Source organism: Notolepis coatsorum (assembly GCF_963971535.1).
Source record: "Notolepis coatsorum genome assembly, chromosome: 11".
Lineage (NCBI taxonomy): Eukaryota > Metazoa > Chordata > Actinopteri > Aulopiformes > Paralepididae > Notolepis > Notolepis coatsorum.
In genome coordinates this window covers 110,921,600-110,941,829 of record NC_140175.1, presented here as the reverse complement: position 1 = coordinate 110,941,829, position 20,230 = coordinate 110,921,600, and the positions used below count along the sequence as shown (strand labels likewise).

Genomic DNA, 20,230 nt, shown 5'->3' with positions numbered 1-20,230 from the left:
AGCTGCGGTGGCACTGTCCTGTGAGCCTCCATGACACTGTCCTGTGAGCCTCCATGACACTGTCCTGTGAGCCTCCATGACACTGTCCTGTGAGCCTCCATGACACTGTCCTGTGAGCTGCCATGGCACTGTCCTGTGAGCTGCTGCCATGACACTGTCCTGTGAGCCTCCATGACACTGTCCTGTGAGCTGCTGCCATGACACTGTCCTGTGAGCTGCTGCCATGACACTGTCCTGTGAGCTGCCATGACACTGTCCTGTGAGCTGCCATGACACTGTCCTGTGAGCCTCCATGACACTGTCCTGTGAGCTGCCATGACAGTGTCCTGTGAGCTGCCATGACACTGTCCTGTGAGCCTCCATGACACTGTCCTGTGAGCTGCCATGACACTGTCCTGTGAGCCTCCATGACACTGTCCTGTGAGCTGCTGCCATGACACTGTCCTGTGAGCTGCCATGACACTGTCCTGTGAGCCTCCATGACACTGTCCTGTGAGCTGCTGCCATGACACTGTCCTGTGAGCTGCTGCCATGACACTGTCCTGTGAGCTGCTGCCATGACACTGTCCTGTGAGCTGCCATGACACTGTCCTGTGAGCTGCCATGACACTGTCCTGTGAGCTGCCATGACACTGTCCTGTGAGCCTCCATGACACTGTCCTGTGAGCTGCTGCCATGACACTGTCCTGTGAGCTGCTGCCATGACACTGTCCTGTGAGCTGCCATGACACTGTCCTGTGAGCAGCACAGCACTTCTGCATTGTTGTCAAGGAAACGTCAACATCTAGACCCTTTTTAAAAATAATAATAAAACTGCTGTTTTATTCAACAGGAAATGATTGAGTCGATCAGAGAAGCTGTCGTCTACATGGCCCACACGCACGATGGAGCACGAGTGGCCATGCACTGCATCTGGCATGGAACGCCTAAGGTACACACACACTAGAAAAACGTTATCTGATTCAAAATACATTGCAGAATTGTATGAAAAAAAGTAAGCTATTTTCAACGTTTTGTCAACTTTTTTTTACCATGGTATGTTTGGTATCATTCTTTTCAGCACAGTCTCACCTATATGACCTGACCGTTTGTTTTCATACTGTACATACTGTATAACACAAAACACAAAAACGATTTATAATACATATAAAATTATTAAAAAAAAATCATTATAGGGGCGCAGTGGGCAAGGCGCTCGCCACTAGTGCAGGAGATGCTGGGTTCGAGCCCAGCTCTCGGCATTGCTACCAGCTTGGCTGGTCGTTCATACTAACACAATTGGCAGTGTTAGGGGTGGGAAAGCTGATGGGTGGGTCCTTGTCGTTGTAAACAGCGACTCCTACAGTTCGGTCAGGGCGCCTGCTCAGCAAGGAAAAGGATCTAAGGGGGGTAGTGTGATCCTTCCACACGTTACACGCTCTCCGTGAGAGTCTGCGCTGCCAGGTGAAAAGAAGCGGTTGATTGGCTAGACGTGTGTCGGAGGAAGCATGTGATAGCCTCCACTCTCCCAGACCGACCGTAGGGGGTAGGTGCGCAGCGACCAGGAAGGGGATTGGGAATTGGCATAACGACTAACATTGGGATGGGAGAAAAACGGAGGAAAAAGGAGAAAAAAATAAATATATATATATATATATATAATTCATTATAAAATACATATAATTTATAATTATATATAAAACGAAGATAATAATACAAATGGAGTACAATTTACGCATGCGTAAAACCTTATTTAGCATCGAATTGAAATTATCCTGTTTCAATTATTTCTTGGGCTATCAACACCAAATAAAAACTAGCTACTACCGTAATTCCTCTAATAGTAACCCCGGCTTGTATTTGTTTCAACTGTAGCGGGTACCAGGCTTGTATTAGGAGGAGGTCTGTATAAGAGGGAGGCCTATATTTCAAATTTTCAAACTGATCATAATGAATAAATCAACATTTTGTGTCAGTTTGAACCCAGTACTGGGTTCATTTATTGAAACCAAGTACTGTATGAAATAGTAAACAGTGCAATTACAGGTGGTCACTGGTCATTTCAACGTTTTCAAAGTGAAATCAAGTAACTAGCTCAGTATGCAGCTCAGTATATTAGTAACCCGGCTTGTATTAGGAGGCCGGCTTATAATTGCTTAGCTCAAGAGCGCACCCGGCCATTAATAGAGACCCGGTTTGTATTTGAGACCCGGTTACTATTAGAGGAATTACGGTATGTAACTTAGTTTCAGGTCTGCTCTTTCGATGAGCATTCCGGAAATTCTCTGCCAGACCTTGTCAAACAAATGACTTGGTTCACGCCGGCATGCTGGTCGACTCCTGAGAGATATATTATATTAACATTGAAAGACAAAAAATAACCATGACCAGTAATTATTTGGAATACGTGTTTTACCGTTTTTACCGGTATCCTTATTTTAAAAGTTATTATTTATTATTATTATAAAAGATTTATTAAAAATAAATGTGTCGAGCACAGACCGAAGCCGTATGTAGCCCTTCCAGGGCCTTCAGTCAAAACCAGCCCCAAATCCTCCTCCTATGCACATTGTATAATCTCCAGTGATGGGTTGTGTAAATTAGACAAGAAGTCGTATGTAGGGATGGCCGATATTATCGGCCGGTATTGGCATTAAAATGTAATATCGGAAATTATCGGTATCCACATTTTTTATTTTTTTTTAACATTTATTTAACCTTTATTTACCCAGGCAAGCAAGTAAGAACAAATTCTTTATTTATTTATTGTGAAAAGTATGCATAATGTTGTGTTTTTGGGGGGGGGAACCCCGCATATATCGGTATCGGTTGATATCGGTATCGGAAATTAAGAGTTGGACAATATCAGTATATCGGATATCGGTAAAAAAGCCAAAATCGAACATCCCTAGCAGGGTTTCCGTTAGAAAATATTGGTGCCGGTCTCCGTGTCCTGGAAGATTTAAATCTCCCGGACAAATGGGAGAAATTCCGGTCAGAGTTTATTGAGCTTAAAAACAATTGATAGGCCTATATAAAGAATGACATCCTCAAGGCATGTAGATGTATAATATTTTTACTTAAAACTAGGCTACTTTTGCGTATACATTATATTAAACAGCAGTCTGTTATAATCACATTTTTATGAGCTAACGAATTACGTTATATTGGACATTTGTATTAATTATATCAAGCGAAGAACTGAGAAATTTGGCACTACTGAGAGAGAGAGACAGCAACATTATCATGTGGGGTTCACTGAAATCTAAACGTTGCATGATTTGCCAAATCCAATGACTATCTCCGCCTCCCAACCAAGCGATACGCTAATCCAGCATCAAGCTCCTGCCCACCATTCTCATCAGCAAACCACAGGTCGCGCTGGAGCAGCGTCGCACCACAAATGAATCTCGACATCGCTTCACCAATAATCGTTGTATCAGAACTAGGGATGCTCGATATTGGCTTTTTTACCGATACCGATATTCCGATATTGTCCAACTCTTAATTTCGATACCGATACCGATATCAACCGATACCGATATATGCAGGGTTTCCCCCCAAAAAAACTGAATAATTTCAGGTAATTAATAATTTCACTGGATGCATTCAAAAGGCTTTCTAAATGTAAGCATTATCTGTGCAAAATATGATAATTAAAAAAGTAAAAATTAACATTACATATCTCTTGTTGTTGAATTAAACCAACATGCATACTTTTGACAATAAATAAAATAAGAATTGGTTCTTACTTACTTGCCTGGGTAAATAAAGGTTAAATAAATGTAAAAATTTTTTTTTTTTTTTTTTTTTTTTTTTAACCGATACCGATATTTTCCGATATCACATTTTACTGCCGATATCGGCCGATAATATCGGTCGGCCGATAATATCGGACATCCCTAATCAGAACACTACACATATATCATAATGTTCACAGCAAACTGTAGTTGATCACCAGGTATGTTTTTATTAACGTAGGAAAAACGATAGGGAAATCTCTCATACCTTTCTCCACTGGTTAAAAATGTCAGGAACTGGTGAAACTTGCTGTGTGCGTGAACATATCCCTTGGACATGAACTGCCAGTACGTTTTTATTGATATATCATTGGGATCCCCCTCCGAAATTGGTCAACACGTCACCACGCATTTTGGCCGGAGCTTAAAAAAAGGTGTTGATAGAATTTGACGTTCTGAGCGCGGTGGAGACCTTACGTCTGTGTTTATAATGAATGAATGGTAAAACGGATTATATTGAAACTCGCAACTATTCACATAATTTAAAACAGCCCATATTTATTTTGTCATACACAATGTTTGTATCTATTGGTTTATCTAATGAAGACCGTTGTGTAGAATAGAATTCTCATCCAGCAGACAGCTTTTAGAGCGTTGCCTAACTCCCTACACACATCGTTGTCATTATTAGACCTACTTGGTTTCATAAAATATTTGTTAAGGTTGGCTGTTTGGCCATCTCTCTCTCGCTCGTTATGGTGGCCAGGCTCAATACAGAAGAAAGAAAAAAAACATTCAATCCGAGCGAGCGCTAGCCGCGTTTTATCAGAGTGAAGCAACAATGAAACAAATGTAACTATCTCATAGGCTATTTAATTTTAGCCTATTTTAATACAATTCAAATTGTGCTTAGAGGGAATTATTTTCAGAGGACATTATGACCGGAGAGATTTAAATATGTCGGACTTCAACAGATTTTCCCGGTAAAAAAAACGGTAATTAGCGGACAACGGAAACCCTGATCCCTAGTTGTATGTAAAGGATATTGCACCCCTCCTTTGAGGGCTCAAAGGAAAACAGAGATTCCATGAGCAATTAATCAGGCAAATTGCCTGTACTGCTATGCACTCACCGTGTAGCACTCAAGTTCGACACCGTTTGGCGAACAATAACCACTTACTTAGCTGCCAGAGTTGTACCCTTCCTTCCTGCTGACTTGTTGTACCGAACTTGTAAATCGCTTTGGATAAAAGCGTTCAGCTAAATGACAAAAGTCTAGACCCTGAAAATAAGACTGCGCCCCTTTTTCAGATCCTTTTCTAGGGAAAAAAACATGTCTGCACAATACGGTAAACTAGAAATGATTTAATCAATAGATGTAAGTATATATATATATATATATATATATATATATATATATATATATATATATATATATACTAAAGGACATTTTCACAGTTTATTCTGCCTGCCAAAGTGATGAGGAGATGGGACCACCTTGCAAGGTCCCTAGTGGTGTGCTCAATGTGACTAACATGCTATAGACAGACTACTGACTGATCATACAACCATGTACATACTGGTTTGCATGTTAAGGACCACATGTAGCAGTACTTATTTCTGTTGTGCATATATTTTTATTTATTTATAATTCTTTTTGTTTATGTTTCAGGACAGAAAAATTATCATAAAAACCATGAAGTCTTACATGGTGAAGTTTGCCACGGTGAGACCAGTTTAAACACTACAGCTGATTATGACTGTGTGATTCTTTTTTGTGTGTGTGTGTATGAGACTGTTTTTATTTGTGGATGTGTGTGCATCAACAATGTATAATGTTTAGGAGACTTATGATGAAGGTCTCTGAATATTGAATATCTCGTTGCATTTAAAATGTTAGCCCGTTTGTAGTCTCACATACTTCTCTCCACACTGTTCGTTTTATGCCAGCGCTGGACAGAGGTCTGGCAGAACCTGTTATCATACTTCTCTCCACACTATAATAATAATAAATCGGATTTCTATAGCGCCTTTCAGGAAACCCAAGGTCGCTTTACAATCAAGAGGGGTAGGGAAAGGGGGCACTAGGGGAAAAGGGGGGGATGAGGGCAGGTAAGGGATAATGAACCTAATCTAATCTAACTAATGGGGAAAAGCCCTGGTGAAAAGGTGTGTTTTGACAGCAGTTTTGAAGGTGTCCAGGGTTGGGGCGTTGCGGATTTCAGGGGGGAGAGAGTTCCAGAGGGTAGGGGACGCCACGCTGAAGGCTCTGTCACCGAAAGTCCGCAACCTGGTGCGAGGGATAGAGAGGAGACCCAGATCAGAGGATGGTAGGTTCCGGGATGGAGTGTGCTGGTGGAGGAGATCAGACGGGTATCGGGAGGCGAGGGCATGGAGGGACTTGTAGGTGAGGAGCAGGAGTTTGAAAGAGATGCAGAACTTGACTGGGAGTGTCAGAGCTTTGTTAGTTTTGTGCCAGCGCTGGAGAGAGGTCTGGCAGAACCTGTTATCATACTTCTCTCCACACTATGTTAGTTTTGTGCCAGCGCTGGACAGAGGTCTGGCAGAACCTGTTATCATACTTCTCTCCACACTATGTTAGTTTTGTGCCAGCGCTGGAGAGAGGTCTGGCAGAACCTGTTATCATACTTCTCTCCACACTATGTTAGTTTTGTGCCAGCGCTGGAGAGGAAAAAACACTCTGGCTTGTTTGTATTTATTTCAACCAATCACAATCATCATGGGCGGCGCTAAGCAGCGACTGTGCCCTTGCTAAATGGTGTCGCAGATAGCGGGAGGGGAGGAGAATTCTGACTGAAATAGTCTGTTTGTAATTGAGAACTTATATATTTACAGTTGTAAAGTCAATCCAAATCACTTGGAGTGTGGATGTGGTATATCACCAGCAAGTACTCAAGTTTCTACTGTCTTTAACTATGAATGAACACAACACTTAAATTTACCATCTTTAGATAATAAAGAACTCAACCTCTACTGTCTTTAACTATGAATGAACACAACACTGTAACTTACCATCTAAAGTTTGACAACATTGTTCCTCTAAAAAATAAATTAAAACAGTTATATGGGTGCGGCTGGGTGGCTCAGCGGAGATTGCGCTAGTCACCAACGCAAGAGACTCCGATCTTGAGTCCGGCTTGGGCCGGTCGTCATACTAACTCAATTGGCAGAGTTAGCGGGAGGGAAGTCGGGAGTGGTAATCTGGCGTTGTGGACAGCGACTCCTACAGGTCGGTCAGGCCGCCTGCACAGCAAAAGACAGGAAGTGGTGAAGGTAGTGTGACCTCCCACGCGTTGCACATCACCAATGAGAGTCCGCGCTGTCAGGTGAAAAGAGAGCTGCTGGCTGTCTCTGCATGTGTCGGAGGAAGCATGTGGTAGACCTCAGGGCTCCCTAGACCGACCAGTAGGGGGCACATGCGTGCAACGATCAGGTAGGGGAGGTGGGAATTGGCATAACGACTAAATTGGGATGGGAGGAAAAACACAGAAAAATCAGGAGGAGAAAAAGAGGATTATAAAAAAATAACAGTTATGGTACTTTCATCTCAGGTACTCTTATTGAGGTGGGCAAGTTGATAAATAAATAATGTTAAGGACGGAAGGGGAGGGTGATATCAGCACTATATCAGGCAATAATGGACAGTAAGGGAAATACAACATTGTATGTGAAAGAAAAGTGGGAAAGAGAGTTGGAAATAGAGATAACAGAGGAGGAATGGTATGACACATGTAAGACACAACAAACAACCACAGGATCAAGGATATGGAGGGAGTTTGGGTGGAAAAATATAATTAGATACTTTATAACACCAGAAATACAGTGCAATTACACACCAGCAAAGAAAACATGTTGGAGGGAGTGTGGACAGGAAGGGGCGAACCATACACACATATTCTGGGGATGTCAGAAGATAAGGCACTACTGGGAAGAGATAGGAGGGATAATAAATGAAATAATAGGATACGAAATACCCCAGGGAGGCCAAGTGTTGTATTTGGGGAATCTGTCACAGGAAGGAATCCAAGGGGAAGACAAATATTTGATTAAGATATTGATAGTGGCAGCCAAAAAATCTTTAACTAAACTGTGGTACAAGGTAGAAGTGCCGACAAAGGATCAATGGATAGAGTTGGTAGAGGGGATACAGGAAATGGAGAGAATCACACATCTGCTGAGGCTGCAAGAAGAAAAGTTTGAATGGAAATGGGGAAAATGGGAAGAATACAGGAGGGGAAGTAATGACATCACAGATGTTTGAAAAGGATACAAGGAAATGAATATAAATGTAAATAAATAATGCAAATGTAGAATGGACCGAAGGACCCATGTCACACTTTTTCTTTACTCATTTTTTGTCTATTTGTTTTAATTTATGTACTGTGTATTGTCTATGAATGTTGTCTATGTATGTTGTTGAAAAAATGAAAAAAAAAGTTTATAAAAAAAAATGTATATGTTTTTGTGTTTCCAGGGGGAGTTTGGCCACCTTGTCCTGTTGGCTATATTTGACACTGTAGACGACACCAAGCTGGTCAAACAGGCGGTTTTATCGGTAGGTACACTTACTGCTAGCTACACATCACAGCTTTCTTGCTTTTCTTGTGACACCTGTAATATGTAACACTATGTTACGCTAGCTACATATCACAGCTGTAATATGTAACACTGTTACGCTAGCTACATATCACAGCTGTAATATGTACACTATGTTACACTAGCTACATATCACAGCTGTAATATGTAACACTGTTACGCTAGCTACATATCACAGCTGTAATATGTAACACTGTTACGCTAGCTACATATCACAGCTGTAATATGTAACACTATGTTACGCTAGCTACATATCACAGCTGTAATATGTAACACTGTTACGCTAGCTACATATCACAGCTGTAATATGTAACACTGTTACGCTAGCTACATATCACAGCTGTAATATGTAACACTATGTTACGCTAGCTACATATCACAGCTGTAATATGTACACTATGTTACACTAGCTACATATCACAGCTGTAATATGTAACACTGTTACGCTAGCTACATATCACAGCTGTAATATGTACACTATGTTACACTAGCTACATATCACAGCTGTAATATGTACACTATGTTACACTAGCTACATATCACAGCTGTAATATGTAACACTGTTACGCTAGCTACATATCACAGCTGTAATATGTACACTATGTTACACTAGCTACATATCACAGCTGTAATATGTAACACTGTTACGCTAGCTACATATCACAGCTGTAATATGTACACTATGTTACACTAGCTACATATCACAGCTGTAATATGTAACACTATGTTACACTAGCTACATATCACAGCTGTAATATGTACACTATGTTACACTAGCTACATATCACAGCTGTAATATGTAACACTATGTTACGCTAGCTACATATCACAGATATAATTTGTAACACTACACTAGCTACATATTACCGGTACATCTTTAATATGTAATGCTATGCTATGCTAGCTACATATCACAGATATAATATGTAACGCTATGCCAGCTACATATCACAGCTTTAATGTTACACTACGCTATGCCAGCTACATATCACAGCTTTAATGTTACACTACACTATGCCAGCTACATATCACAGCTTTGATATGTAACGCTATGTCATACTAGCTACATATCACAGATGTAATATGTAACACTATGTTACGCTAGCTACATATCACAGCTTTAATATGTAATGCTACGCTAGCTACATATCACAGCTGATATGTAACGCTATGCTGGCTACATATCACAGCTATGATATGTAACGCTATGCTAGCTACATATCACAGCTTTAATATGTAATGCTACTCTATGCCAGCTACATATCACAGAAATTATATGTAACACTACGCTAGCTACATATCACAGATATACTATGTACCGCTACGCTACAGTAGCTACATATCAGATACTTAGTTTTTAGTCTAAATGAATGACTGTCGCTGCACTGGGACCACAGATGATGACTCTTTTAATGAAAACAAACAAACCGTTATTAGTACTTTTATTTTAATATTTCAGTGTTATTATTTTTCTTGGGTAAGCACTGCTTACCTTGCTTATATGGACAGCACGTCCCTTCTATGTAATGCTACGCTAGCTACATATCACATGACATTATATAATATGTAACGCTATGCTACACTAGCTACATGCCACAGATATAATGTAACGCTATGCTATGCTAGCTACATGTCACAGATATGTGTAACCCTATGCTACACTAGCTACATGTCACAGATATAATGTGTAATGCTATGCTACGCTAGCTACATGTCACAGATATAATGTGTAATGCTATGCTATGCTAGCTACATGTCACAGATATAATGTGTAATGCTATGCTAGCTACATGTCACAGATATAATATTTAACGCTACGCTACACTACACTAGCTACATGTCACAGCTATAATATTTAATGCTATGCTACACTAGCTACATGTCACAGCTATAATATTTAACGCTATGCTACACAAGCTACATGTCACAGATATAATGTGTAACGCTATGCTACACTAGCTACATGTCACAGATATGTGTAACCCTATGCTACACTAGCTACATGTCACAGATATAATATTTAACGCTACACTACACTAGCTACATGTCACAGATATAATATTTAATGCTATGCTACACTAGCTACATGTCACAGCTATAATATTTAACGCTATGCTACACTAGCTACATGTCACAGATATAATGTGTAACGCTATGCTACACTAGCTACATGTCACATATATAATGTGTAACACTATGCTACACTAGCTACATGTCACAGATATAATGTGTAACGCTATGCTACGCTAGCTACATGTCACACATATAATGTGTAACGCTATGCTACACAAGCTACATGTCACAGATATAATGTGTAATGCTATGCTACGCTAGCTACATGTCACAGATAATGTGTAACACTATGCTAAGCTAGCTACATGTCACAGATATAATGTGTAACACTATGCTAAGCTAGCTACATGTCACAGATATAATGTGTAATGCTATGCTACGCTAGCTACATGTCACACATATAATGTGTAATGCTATGCTACGCTAGCTACATGTCACAGATATAATGTGTAACACTATGCTAAGCTAGCTACATGTCACAGATATAATGTGTAACACTATGCTAAGCTAGCTACATGTCACAGATATAATGTGTAATGCTATGCTATGCTAGCTACATGTCACAGATATAATGTGTAACACTATGCTACACTAGCTACATGTCACAGCTATAATATTTAACGCTATGCTACACTAGATACATGTCACAGATATAATGTGTAATGCTATGCTACACTAGCTCCATGTCACAGATATAATATTTAACACTAAGCTACACTACGCTATGCTAGCTACATATCACACATATAATATTAATTAATTAATTTAATTGACTTATTCTATATGACCTAAACATAATAGGCCACTTATTTGTCCAAACACTCACCCTTGAAGTTGGTCCAACTTGTCAAAGCAAGTAAGCAGGGCAGCACGATTCTTGCTAAAATGTGAATCACGATTTTTCTCTAAGAATTGAGATCACGATTCTCTCACACGATTCTTAATTTTCCTCATCATTTAAAAAAGTTAAAGGACGACTCCACTTTTTTTGGAAATTAGCTTATTTAACATCTTCCCTGGAGTTAGACAAGAAGATGCATACCTTTTTTGTCTCTGTGCGTGCATTTTAGCTTTGGGAATAGACGCTCCGTTAGCATAGCTTAGCTTCATCACTGGAAGTGGGGGAGGACAGTAGCCTTACAGTGCCTTACAGTGTATTGCAAGGTCTGACATTGACCAAACTTGATATGCATGACCTTGGTGGGCTCTAGGTCAACTCCTGAAAAGGGGGTCAATGTCAGACTTTGCAATCAAAGTTAGGGGGCTAATAACCCTTGCCATAATTTCAGTGCGCCCCCTAACTTTTGATTGCAAGGTCTGACATTGACCCCCTTTTCAGGAGTTGACATAGAGCCCACCAAGGTCATGCATATCAAGTTTGGTCAATGTCAGACCTTGCAATACACTGTAAGGCACTGTAAGGCTACTGTCCTCCCCCACTTCCAGTGATGAAGCTAAGCTATGCTAACGGAGCGTATATTCCCAAACCTAAAATGCACGCACAGAGACAAAAAAGGTATGCATCTTCTTGTCTAACTCCAGGGAAGATGTTAAATAAGCTAATTTCCAAAAAAAGTGGAGTCGTCCTTTAAGTAAAAAGTTAAAAAAATTATTATAATAATAAAAAAAAACAGACTATTCTTATTTTTCGTCATTTAAAAAAAGTTTACTAAAAAGAAATTCAATAAAAATGTAAGTAAAAAAAAAATTGTCATTTAGAAATTAGATCGCATAGGTCTATGAATCGAGATCGCGTTTTTTTTTCCGCTTTAATCGTGCAGCCCTACAAGTAAGAGTCTGTTTTCTGGGCGCTGACATGTTGAATCAAATGCGACTGAGTGAAAATAAAGAATTTAACGTTCAAATCGAGACGTCTGCCTCTAGAAAGCAGACGGACGAGGTTTGATGTTTTCACAAGTTGGACCATTTCAACCGTTTTTTCCCTTCCAGTACTAAATACTATGTTTTGTGTATTTGTAGGAGATCATGTTATCTCTACTGGAGGTACTCGGTAACAAGTACGGTAGGAAGGTGATGCTGTACCTGCTGAGCCCCCGAGATCCCTCCCATGTGCTGCCTGAGATCATCCAGGTGCTGCAGAAAGGAGACGGCAATGCTCACAGGTAGGACACCAGCGTGGGCTGCTTTGTTTTGTGGGAATGAGTGAGTTGGTGTGTGTGTGTTAATTACTAGCGATCCTATGATAGACCACGAAGGTCCTCTTTTCCTGTTTAGTAGGAAACATACATATTCCATGTATTCCTCATGGCCAAAATGGCCATTCTGTAATTCTGCCCAAGCTTGTTGTTTCCCTAGAAACAGAATCACACTGTTTCTATACTGGTCTATACTGTTTTATTCATTGTTTTAAATTTATTCACATTTATTTTGTTCTATTTTACTGCACTCTATTCTAGTAACTCCCCCCCCTCTCGGTAAGAAGGATAGTAACTCCTCTCCTCACAGTAAGAAGGATAGTAACTCCTCTCCTCTCAGTAAGAAGGATAGTAACTCCTCCTCTCCTCCTCACAGTAAGAAGGATATTAACTCCTCTCCTCTCAGTAAGGATAGTAACTCCTCTCCTCACAGTAAGAAGGATAGTAACTCCTCTCCTCACAGTAAGAAGGATAGTAACTCCTCTACTCACAGTAAGAAGGATATTAACTCCTCTCCTCACAGTAAGAAGGATATTAACTCCTCTCCTCACAGTAAGAAGGATAGTAACTCCTCTCCTCACAGTAAGAAGGATAGTAACTCCTCTCCTCTCCTCACAGTAAGAAGGATAGTAACTCCTCTCCTCTCCTCACAGTAAGAAGGATAGTAACTCCTCTCCTCACAGTAAGAAGGATAGTAACTCCTCTCCTCACAGTAAGAAGGATATTAACTCCTCTCCTCACAGTAAGAAGGATATTAACTCCTCTCCTCACAGTAAGAAGGATAGTAACTCCTCTCCTCACAGTAAGAAGGATAGTAACTCCTCTCCTCACAGTAAGAAGGATAGTAACTCCTCTCCTCTCCTCACAGTAAGAAGGATAGTAACTCCTCTCCTCTCAGAAAGAAGGATAGTAACTCCTCTCCTCTCAGAAAGAAGGATAGTAACTCCTCTCCTCACAGTAAGAAGGATAGTAACTCCTCTCCTCTCCTCTCAGAAAGAAGGATAGTAACTCCTCTCCTCTCCTCACAGTAAGAAGGATAGTAACTCCTCTCCTCTCCTCTCAGAAAGAAGGATAGTATCTCCTCTCCTCACAGTAAGAAGGATAGTAACTCCTCTCCTCACAGTAAGAAGGATAGTAACTCCTCTCCTCTCAGTAAGAAGGATAGTAACTCCTCTCCTCTCCTCACAGTAAGAAGGATAGTAACTCCTCTCCTCTCAGAAAGAAGGATAGTAACTCCTCTCCTCACAGTAAGAAGGATAGTAACTCCTCTCCTCTCCTCTCAGAAAGAAGGATAGTAACTCCTCTCCTCTCCTCACAGTAAGAAGGATAGTAACTCCTCTCCTCACAGTAAGAAGGATAGTAACTCCTCTCCTCTCAGTAAGAAGGATAGTAACTCCTCTCCTCTCCTCACAGTAAGAAGGATAGTAACTCCTCTCCTCACAGTAAGAAGGATAGTAACTCCTCTCCTCTCCTCACAGTAAGAAGGATATTAACTCCTCTCCTCACAGTAAGAAGGATAGTAACTCCTCTCCTCTCCTCACAGTAAGAAGGATAGTAACTCCTCTCCTCTCCTCACAGTAAGAAGGATAGTAACTCCTCTCCTCACAGTAAGAAGGATAGTAACTCCTCTCCTCTCCTCACAGTAAGAAGGATAGTAACTCCTCTCCTCTCCTCTCCTCACAGTAAGAAGGATAGTAACTCCTCTCCTCTCCTCACAGTAAGAAGGATAGTAACTCCTCTCCTCTCCTCACAGTAAGAAGGATAGTAACTCCTCTCCTCACAGTAAGAAGGATAGTAACTCCTCTCCTCTCTCCTCACAGTAAGAAGGATAGTAACTCCTCTCCTCTCCTCACAGTAAGAAGGATAGTAACTCCTCTCCTCTCCTCACAGTAAGAAGGATAGTAACTCCTCTCCTCACAGTAAGAAGGATAGTAACTCCTCTCCTCACAGTAAGAAGGATAGTAACTCCTCTCTCCTCACAGTAAGAAGGATAGTCTCTCCTCTCCTCACAGTAAGAAGGATAGTAACTCCTCTCCTCTCCTCACAGTAAGAAGGATAGTAACTCCTCTCCTCTCCTCCTCACAGTAAGAAGGATAGTAACTCCTCTCCTCTCCTCACAGTAAGAAGGATAGTAACTCCTCTCCTCACAGTAAGAAGGATAGTAACTCCTCCTCACAGTAAGAAGGATAGTAACTCCTCTCCTCTCCTCACAGTAAGAAGGATAGTAACTCCTCTCCTCACAGTAAGAAGGATAGTAACTCCTCCTCACAGTAAGAAGGATAGTAACTCCTCTCCTCTCCTCACAGTAAGAAGGATAGTAACTCCTCTCCTCTCCTCACAGTAAGAAGGATAGTAACTCCTCTCCTCACAGTAAGAAGGATAGTAACTCCTCTCCTCTCAGTAAGAAGGATAGTAACTCCTCTCCTCTCCTCACAGTAAGAAGGATAGTAACTCCTCTCCTCACAGTAAGAAGGATAGTAACTCCTCTCCTCTCCTCACAGTAAGAAGGATATTAACTCCTCTCCTCACAGTAAGAAGGATAGTAACTCCTCTCCTCTCCTCACAGTAAGAAGGATAGTAACTCCTCTCCTCTCCTCACAGTAAGAAGGATAGTAACTCCTCTCCTCACAGTAAGAAGGATAGTAACTCCTCTCCTCACAGTAAGAAGGATAGTAACTCCTCTCCTCACAGTAAGAAGGATAGTAACTCCTCTCCTCACAGTAAGAAGGATAGTAACTCCTCTCCTCTCCTCACAGTAAGAAGGATAGTAACTCCTCTCCTCTCCTCACAGTAAGAAGGATAGTAACTCCTCTCCTCACAGTAAGAAGGATAGTAACTCCTCTCCTCACGGTAAGAAGGATAGTAACTCCTCTCCTCTCCTCACAGTAAGAAGGATAGTAACTCCTCTCCTCTCCTCACAGTAAGAAGGATAGTAACTCCTCTCCTCTCCTCACAGTAAGAAGGATAGTAACTCCTCTCCTCACAGTAAGACGGATAGTAACTCCTCCTCACAGTAAGAAGGATAGTAACTCCTCTCCTCACAGTAAGAAGGATAGTAACTCCTCTCCTCACAGTAAGAAGGATAGTAACTCCTCTCCTCACAGTAAGAAGGATAGTAACTCCTCTCCTCTCCTCACAGTAAAAAGGATAGTAACTCCTCTCCTCTCAGTAAGGATAGTAACTCCTCTCCTCTCCTCACAGTAAGAAGGATAGTAACTCCTCTCCTCACAGTAAGAAGGATAGTAACTCCTCTCCTCTCCTCACAGTAAGAAGGATAGTAACTCCTCCTCACAGTAAGAAGGATAGTAACTCCTCTCCTCTCCTCACAGTAAGAAGGATAGTAACTCCTCTCCTCTCCTCACAGTAACGCCCCGAACTCACTGCTCACGAACGAATTTCACGTGCGGCTCCCTCGTGAGATCGCGCGCCTGGTCAGGCACACTGGACCTACGACTTGAGCGTGCGGAAGCGCACCGAGGAAGGCATATTTACATTGGGACAGCTGTAAATGCCTAGTCTATATGCGAAGTCAGTCATTTTAGAATGATGATCAGTGTGACTGTACTCCTGAAAGAGCAGCGTGTAGCCCCAGCAGCAGCAAGAGCTTATTATTATTATTATTATTATTATTATTATTATTATTATGCAACATTGTAATAGTTATAGGTATAAACAAACATACAGACAAACATTCAAGGCGTTTATTTGCAGATACAGACACAGCTGGTTGAACAACATTATATCTGTGGTAATAATGCAGATATTCAATTGTATTTCTGTGACAATGCGCGTGGCGCGCCGCCTCAAATAGGATCGAGGCGAAAAAATTGCTTGCCGCTCGCCAGCCACTCGGTAAGAAGGATAGTAACTCCTCTCCTCACAGTAAGAAGGATAGTAACTCCTCTCCTCACAGTAAGAAGGATAGTAACTCCTCTCCTCTCCTCACAGTAAGAAGGATAGTAACTCCTCTCCTCTCCTCACAGTAAGAAGGATAGTAACTCCTCTCCTCTCCTCTCCTCACAGTAAGAAGGATAGTAACTCCTCTCCTCTCCTCACAGTAAGAAGGATAGTAACTCCTCTCCTCTCCTCACAGTAAGAAGGATAGTAACTCCTCTCCTCTCCTCACAGTAAGAAGGATAGTAACTCCTCTCCTCACAGTAAGAAGGATAGTAACTCCTCTCCTCTCCTCACAGTAAGAAGGATAGTAACTCCTCTCCTCACAGTAAGAAGGATAGTAACTCCTCTCCTCACAGTAAGAAGGATAGTAACTCCTCTCCTCTCCTCACAGTAAGAAGGATAGTAACTCCTCTCCTCTCCTCTCCTCACAGTAAGAAGGATAGTAACTCCTCTCCTCTCCTCACAGTAAGAAGGATAGTAACTCCTCCTCACAGTAAGAAGGATAGTAACTCCTCTCCTCTCCTCACAGTAAGAAGGATAGTAACTCCTCTCCTCTCCTCACAGTAAGAAGGATAGTAACTCCTCTCCTCACAGTAATAAGGATAGTAACTCCTCTCCTCTCCTCACAGTAAGAAGGATAGTAACTCCTCTCCTCTCCTCACAGTAAGAAGGATAGTAACTCCTCTCCTCTCCTCACAGTTATAAGGATAGTAACTCCTCTCCTCACAGTAAGAAGGATAGTAACTCCTCTCCTCACAGTAAGAAGGATAGTAACTCCTCTCCTCTCCTCACAGTAAGAAGGATAGTAACTCCTCTCCTCTCCTCACAGTAAGAAGGATAGTAACTCCTCTCCTCTCCTCACAGTAAGAAGGATAGTAACTCCTCTCCTCACAGTAAGAAGGATAGTAACTCCTCTCCTCTCCTCACAGTAAGAAGGATAGTAACTCCTCTCCTCACAGTAAGAAGGATAGTAACTCCTCTCCTCTCCTCCTCACAGTAAGAAGGATAGTAACTCCTCTCCTCTCCTTCTCACAGTAAGAAGGATAGTAACTCCTCTCCTCACAGTAAGAAGGATAGTAACTCCTCTCCTCTCCTCACAGTAAGAAGGATAGTAACTCCTCTCCTCTCCTCACAGTAAGAAGGATAGTAACTCCTCTCCTCTCCTCCTCACAGTAAGAAGGATAGTAACTCCTCTCCTCTCCTCCTCACAGTAAGAAGGATAGTAACTCTTCTCCTCTCCTCCTCACAGTAAGAAGGATAGTAACTCCTCTCCTCTCCTCCTCACAGTAAGAAGGATAGTAACTCCTCTCCTCTCCTCACAGTAAGAAGGATAGTAACTCCTCTCCTCACAGTAAGAAGGATAGTAACTCCTCTCCTCTCCTCACAGTAAGAAGGATAGTAACTCCTCTCCTCACAGTAAGAAGGATAGTAACTCCTCTCCTCTCAGTAAGAAGGATAGTAACTCCTCTCCTCTCCTCACAGTAAGAAGGATAGTAACTCCTCTCCTCTCCTCTCCTCACAGTAAGAAGGATAGTAACTCCTCTCCTCTCCTCACAGTAAGAAGGATAGTAACTCCTCTCCTCTCCTCCTCACAGTAAGAAGGATAGTAACTCCTCTCCTCTCCTCACAGTAAGAAGGATAGTAACTCCTCTCCTCACAGTAAGAAGGATAGTAACTCCTCCTCACAGTAAGAAGGATAGTAACTCCTCTCCTCTCCTCACAGTAAGAAGGATAGTAACTCCTCTCCTCACAGTAAGAAGGATAGTAACTCCTCCTCACAGTAAGAAGGATAGTAACTCCTCTCCTCTCCTCACAGTAAGAAGGATAGTAACTCCTCTCCTCTCCTCACAGTAAGAAGGATAGTAACTCCTCTCCTCACAGTAAGAAGGATAGTAACTCCTCTCCTCTCAGTAAGAAGGATAGTAACTCCTCTCCTCTCCTCACAGTAAGAAGGATAGTAACTCCTCTCCTCACAGTAAGAAGGATAGTAACTCCTCTCCTCTCCTCACAGTAAGAAGGATATTAACTCCTCTCCTCACAGTAAGAAGGATAGTAACTCCTCTCCTCTCCTCACAGTAAGAAGGATAGTAACTCCTCTCCTCTCCTCACAGTAAGAAGGATAGTAACTCCTCTCCTCACAGTAAGAAGGATAGTAACTCCTCTCCTCACAGTAAGAAGGATAGTAACTCCTCTCCTCACAGTAAGAAGGATAGTAACTCCTCTCCTCTCCTCACAGTAAGAAGGATAGTAACTCCTCTCCTCTCCTCACAGTAAGAAGGATAGTAACTCCTCTCCTCTCCTCACAGTAAGAAGGATAGTAACTCCTCTCCTCACAGTAAGAAGGATAGTAACTCCTCTCCTCACGGTAAGAAGGATAGTAACTCCTCTCCTCTCCTCACAGTAAGAAGGATAGTAACTCCTCTCCTCTCCTCACAGTAAGAAGGATAGTAACTCCTCTCCTCTCCTCACAGTAAGAAGGATAGTAACTCCTCTCCTCACAGTAAGACGGATAGTAACTCCTCCTCACAGTAAGAAGGATAGTAACTCCTCTCCTCACAGTAAGAAGGATAGTAACTCCTCTCCTCACAGTAAGAAGGATAGTAACTCCTCTCCTCACAGTAAGAAGGATAGTAACTCCTCTCCTCTCCTCACAGTAAAAAGGATAGTAACTCCTCTCCTCTCCTCTCAGTAAGGATAGTAACTCCTCTCCTCTCCTCACAGTAAGAAGGATAGTAACTCCTCTCCTCACAGTAAGAAGGATAGTAACTCCTCTCCTCTCCTCACAGTAAGAAGGATAGTAACTCCTCTCCTCTCCTCACAGTAAGAAGGATAGTAACTCCTCTCCTCTCCTCTCAGAAAGAAGGATAGTAACTCCTCTCCTCTCCTCACAGTAAGAAGGATAGTAACTCCTCTCCTCACAGTAAGAAGGATAGTAACTCCTCTCCTCTCCTCACAGTAAGAAGGATAGTAACTCCTCTCCTCTCCTCACAGTAACGCCCCGAACTCACTGCTCACGAACGAATTTCACGTGCGGCTCCCTCGTGAGATCGCGCGCCTGGTCAGGCACACTGGACCTACGACTTGAGCGTGCGGAAGCGCACCGAGGAAGGCATATTTACATTGGGACAGCTGTAAATGCCTAGTCTATATGCGAAGTCAGTCATTTTAGAATGATGATCAGTGTGACTGTACTCCTGAAAGAGCAGCGTGTAGCCCCAGCAGCAGCAAGAGCTTATTATTATTATTATTATTATTATTATTATTATTATGCAACATTGTAATAGTTATAGGTATAAACAAACATACAGACAAACATTCAAGGCGTTTATTTGCAGATACAGACACAGCTGGTTGAACAACATTATATCTGTGGTAATAATGCAGATATTCAATTGTATTTCTGTGACAATGCGCGTGGCGCGCCGCCTCAAATAGGATCGAGGCGAAAAAATTGCTTGCCGCTCGCCAGCCACTCGGGAGGCGCGCTCCCGCTCGCGGCCAGTGTGCCTACTATCGTCCGTTAACATGGGAGCGGAAGTGAAGAGGCAGCCGCCCGTCCGTCCGTCCGTGTTCGTTCGTGAGCAGTGAGTTCGGGCCGTGAGAAGGATAGTAACTCCTCTCCTCTCCTCACAGTAAGAAGGATAGTAACTCCTCTCCTCACAGTAAGAAGGATAGTAACTCCTCTCCTCTCCTCACAGTAAGAAGGATAGTAACTCCTCTCCTCTCCTCACAGTAAGAAGGATAGTAACTCCTCTCCTCTCCTCTCAG

The 20,230-nt window shown here is 41.9% G+C and overlaps 1 protein-coding gene across 2 annotated transcripts in view; it reads left to right on the top strand.

Moving 5' to 3' along the window:
- The window catches only part of pum3 (pumilio RNA-binding family member 3), a 72,244-nt gene that overhangs the window by 37,615 nt on the left and 14,399 nt on the right, over window positions 1-20,230 (top strand). For both annotated transcript variants that reach the window (XM_084324679.1, XM_084324680.1), the window contains exons 11-14: window positions 833-931; window positions 5,392-5,445; window positions 8,215-8,295; window positions 12,390-12,532. In XM_084324679.1, the coding sequence (XP_084180805.1) occupies window positions 833-931; window positions 5,392-5,445; window positions 8,215-8,295; window positions 12,390-12,532 (377 nt within the window). The remainder of the gene's footprint in view (window positions 1-832; window positions 932-5,391; window positions 5,446-8,214; window positions 8,296-12,389; window positions 12,533-20,230) is intronic.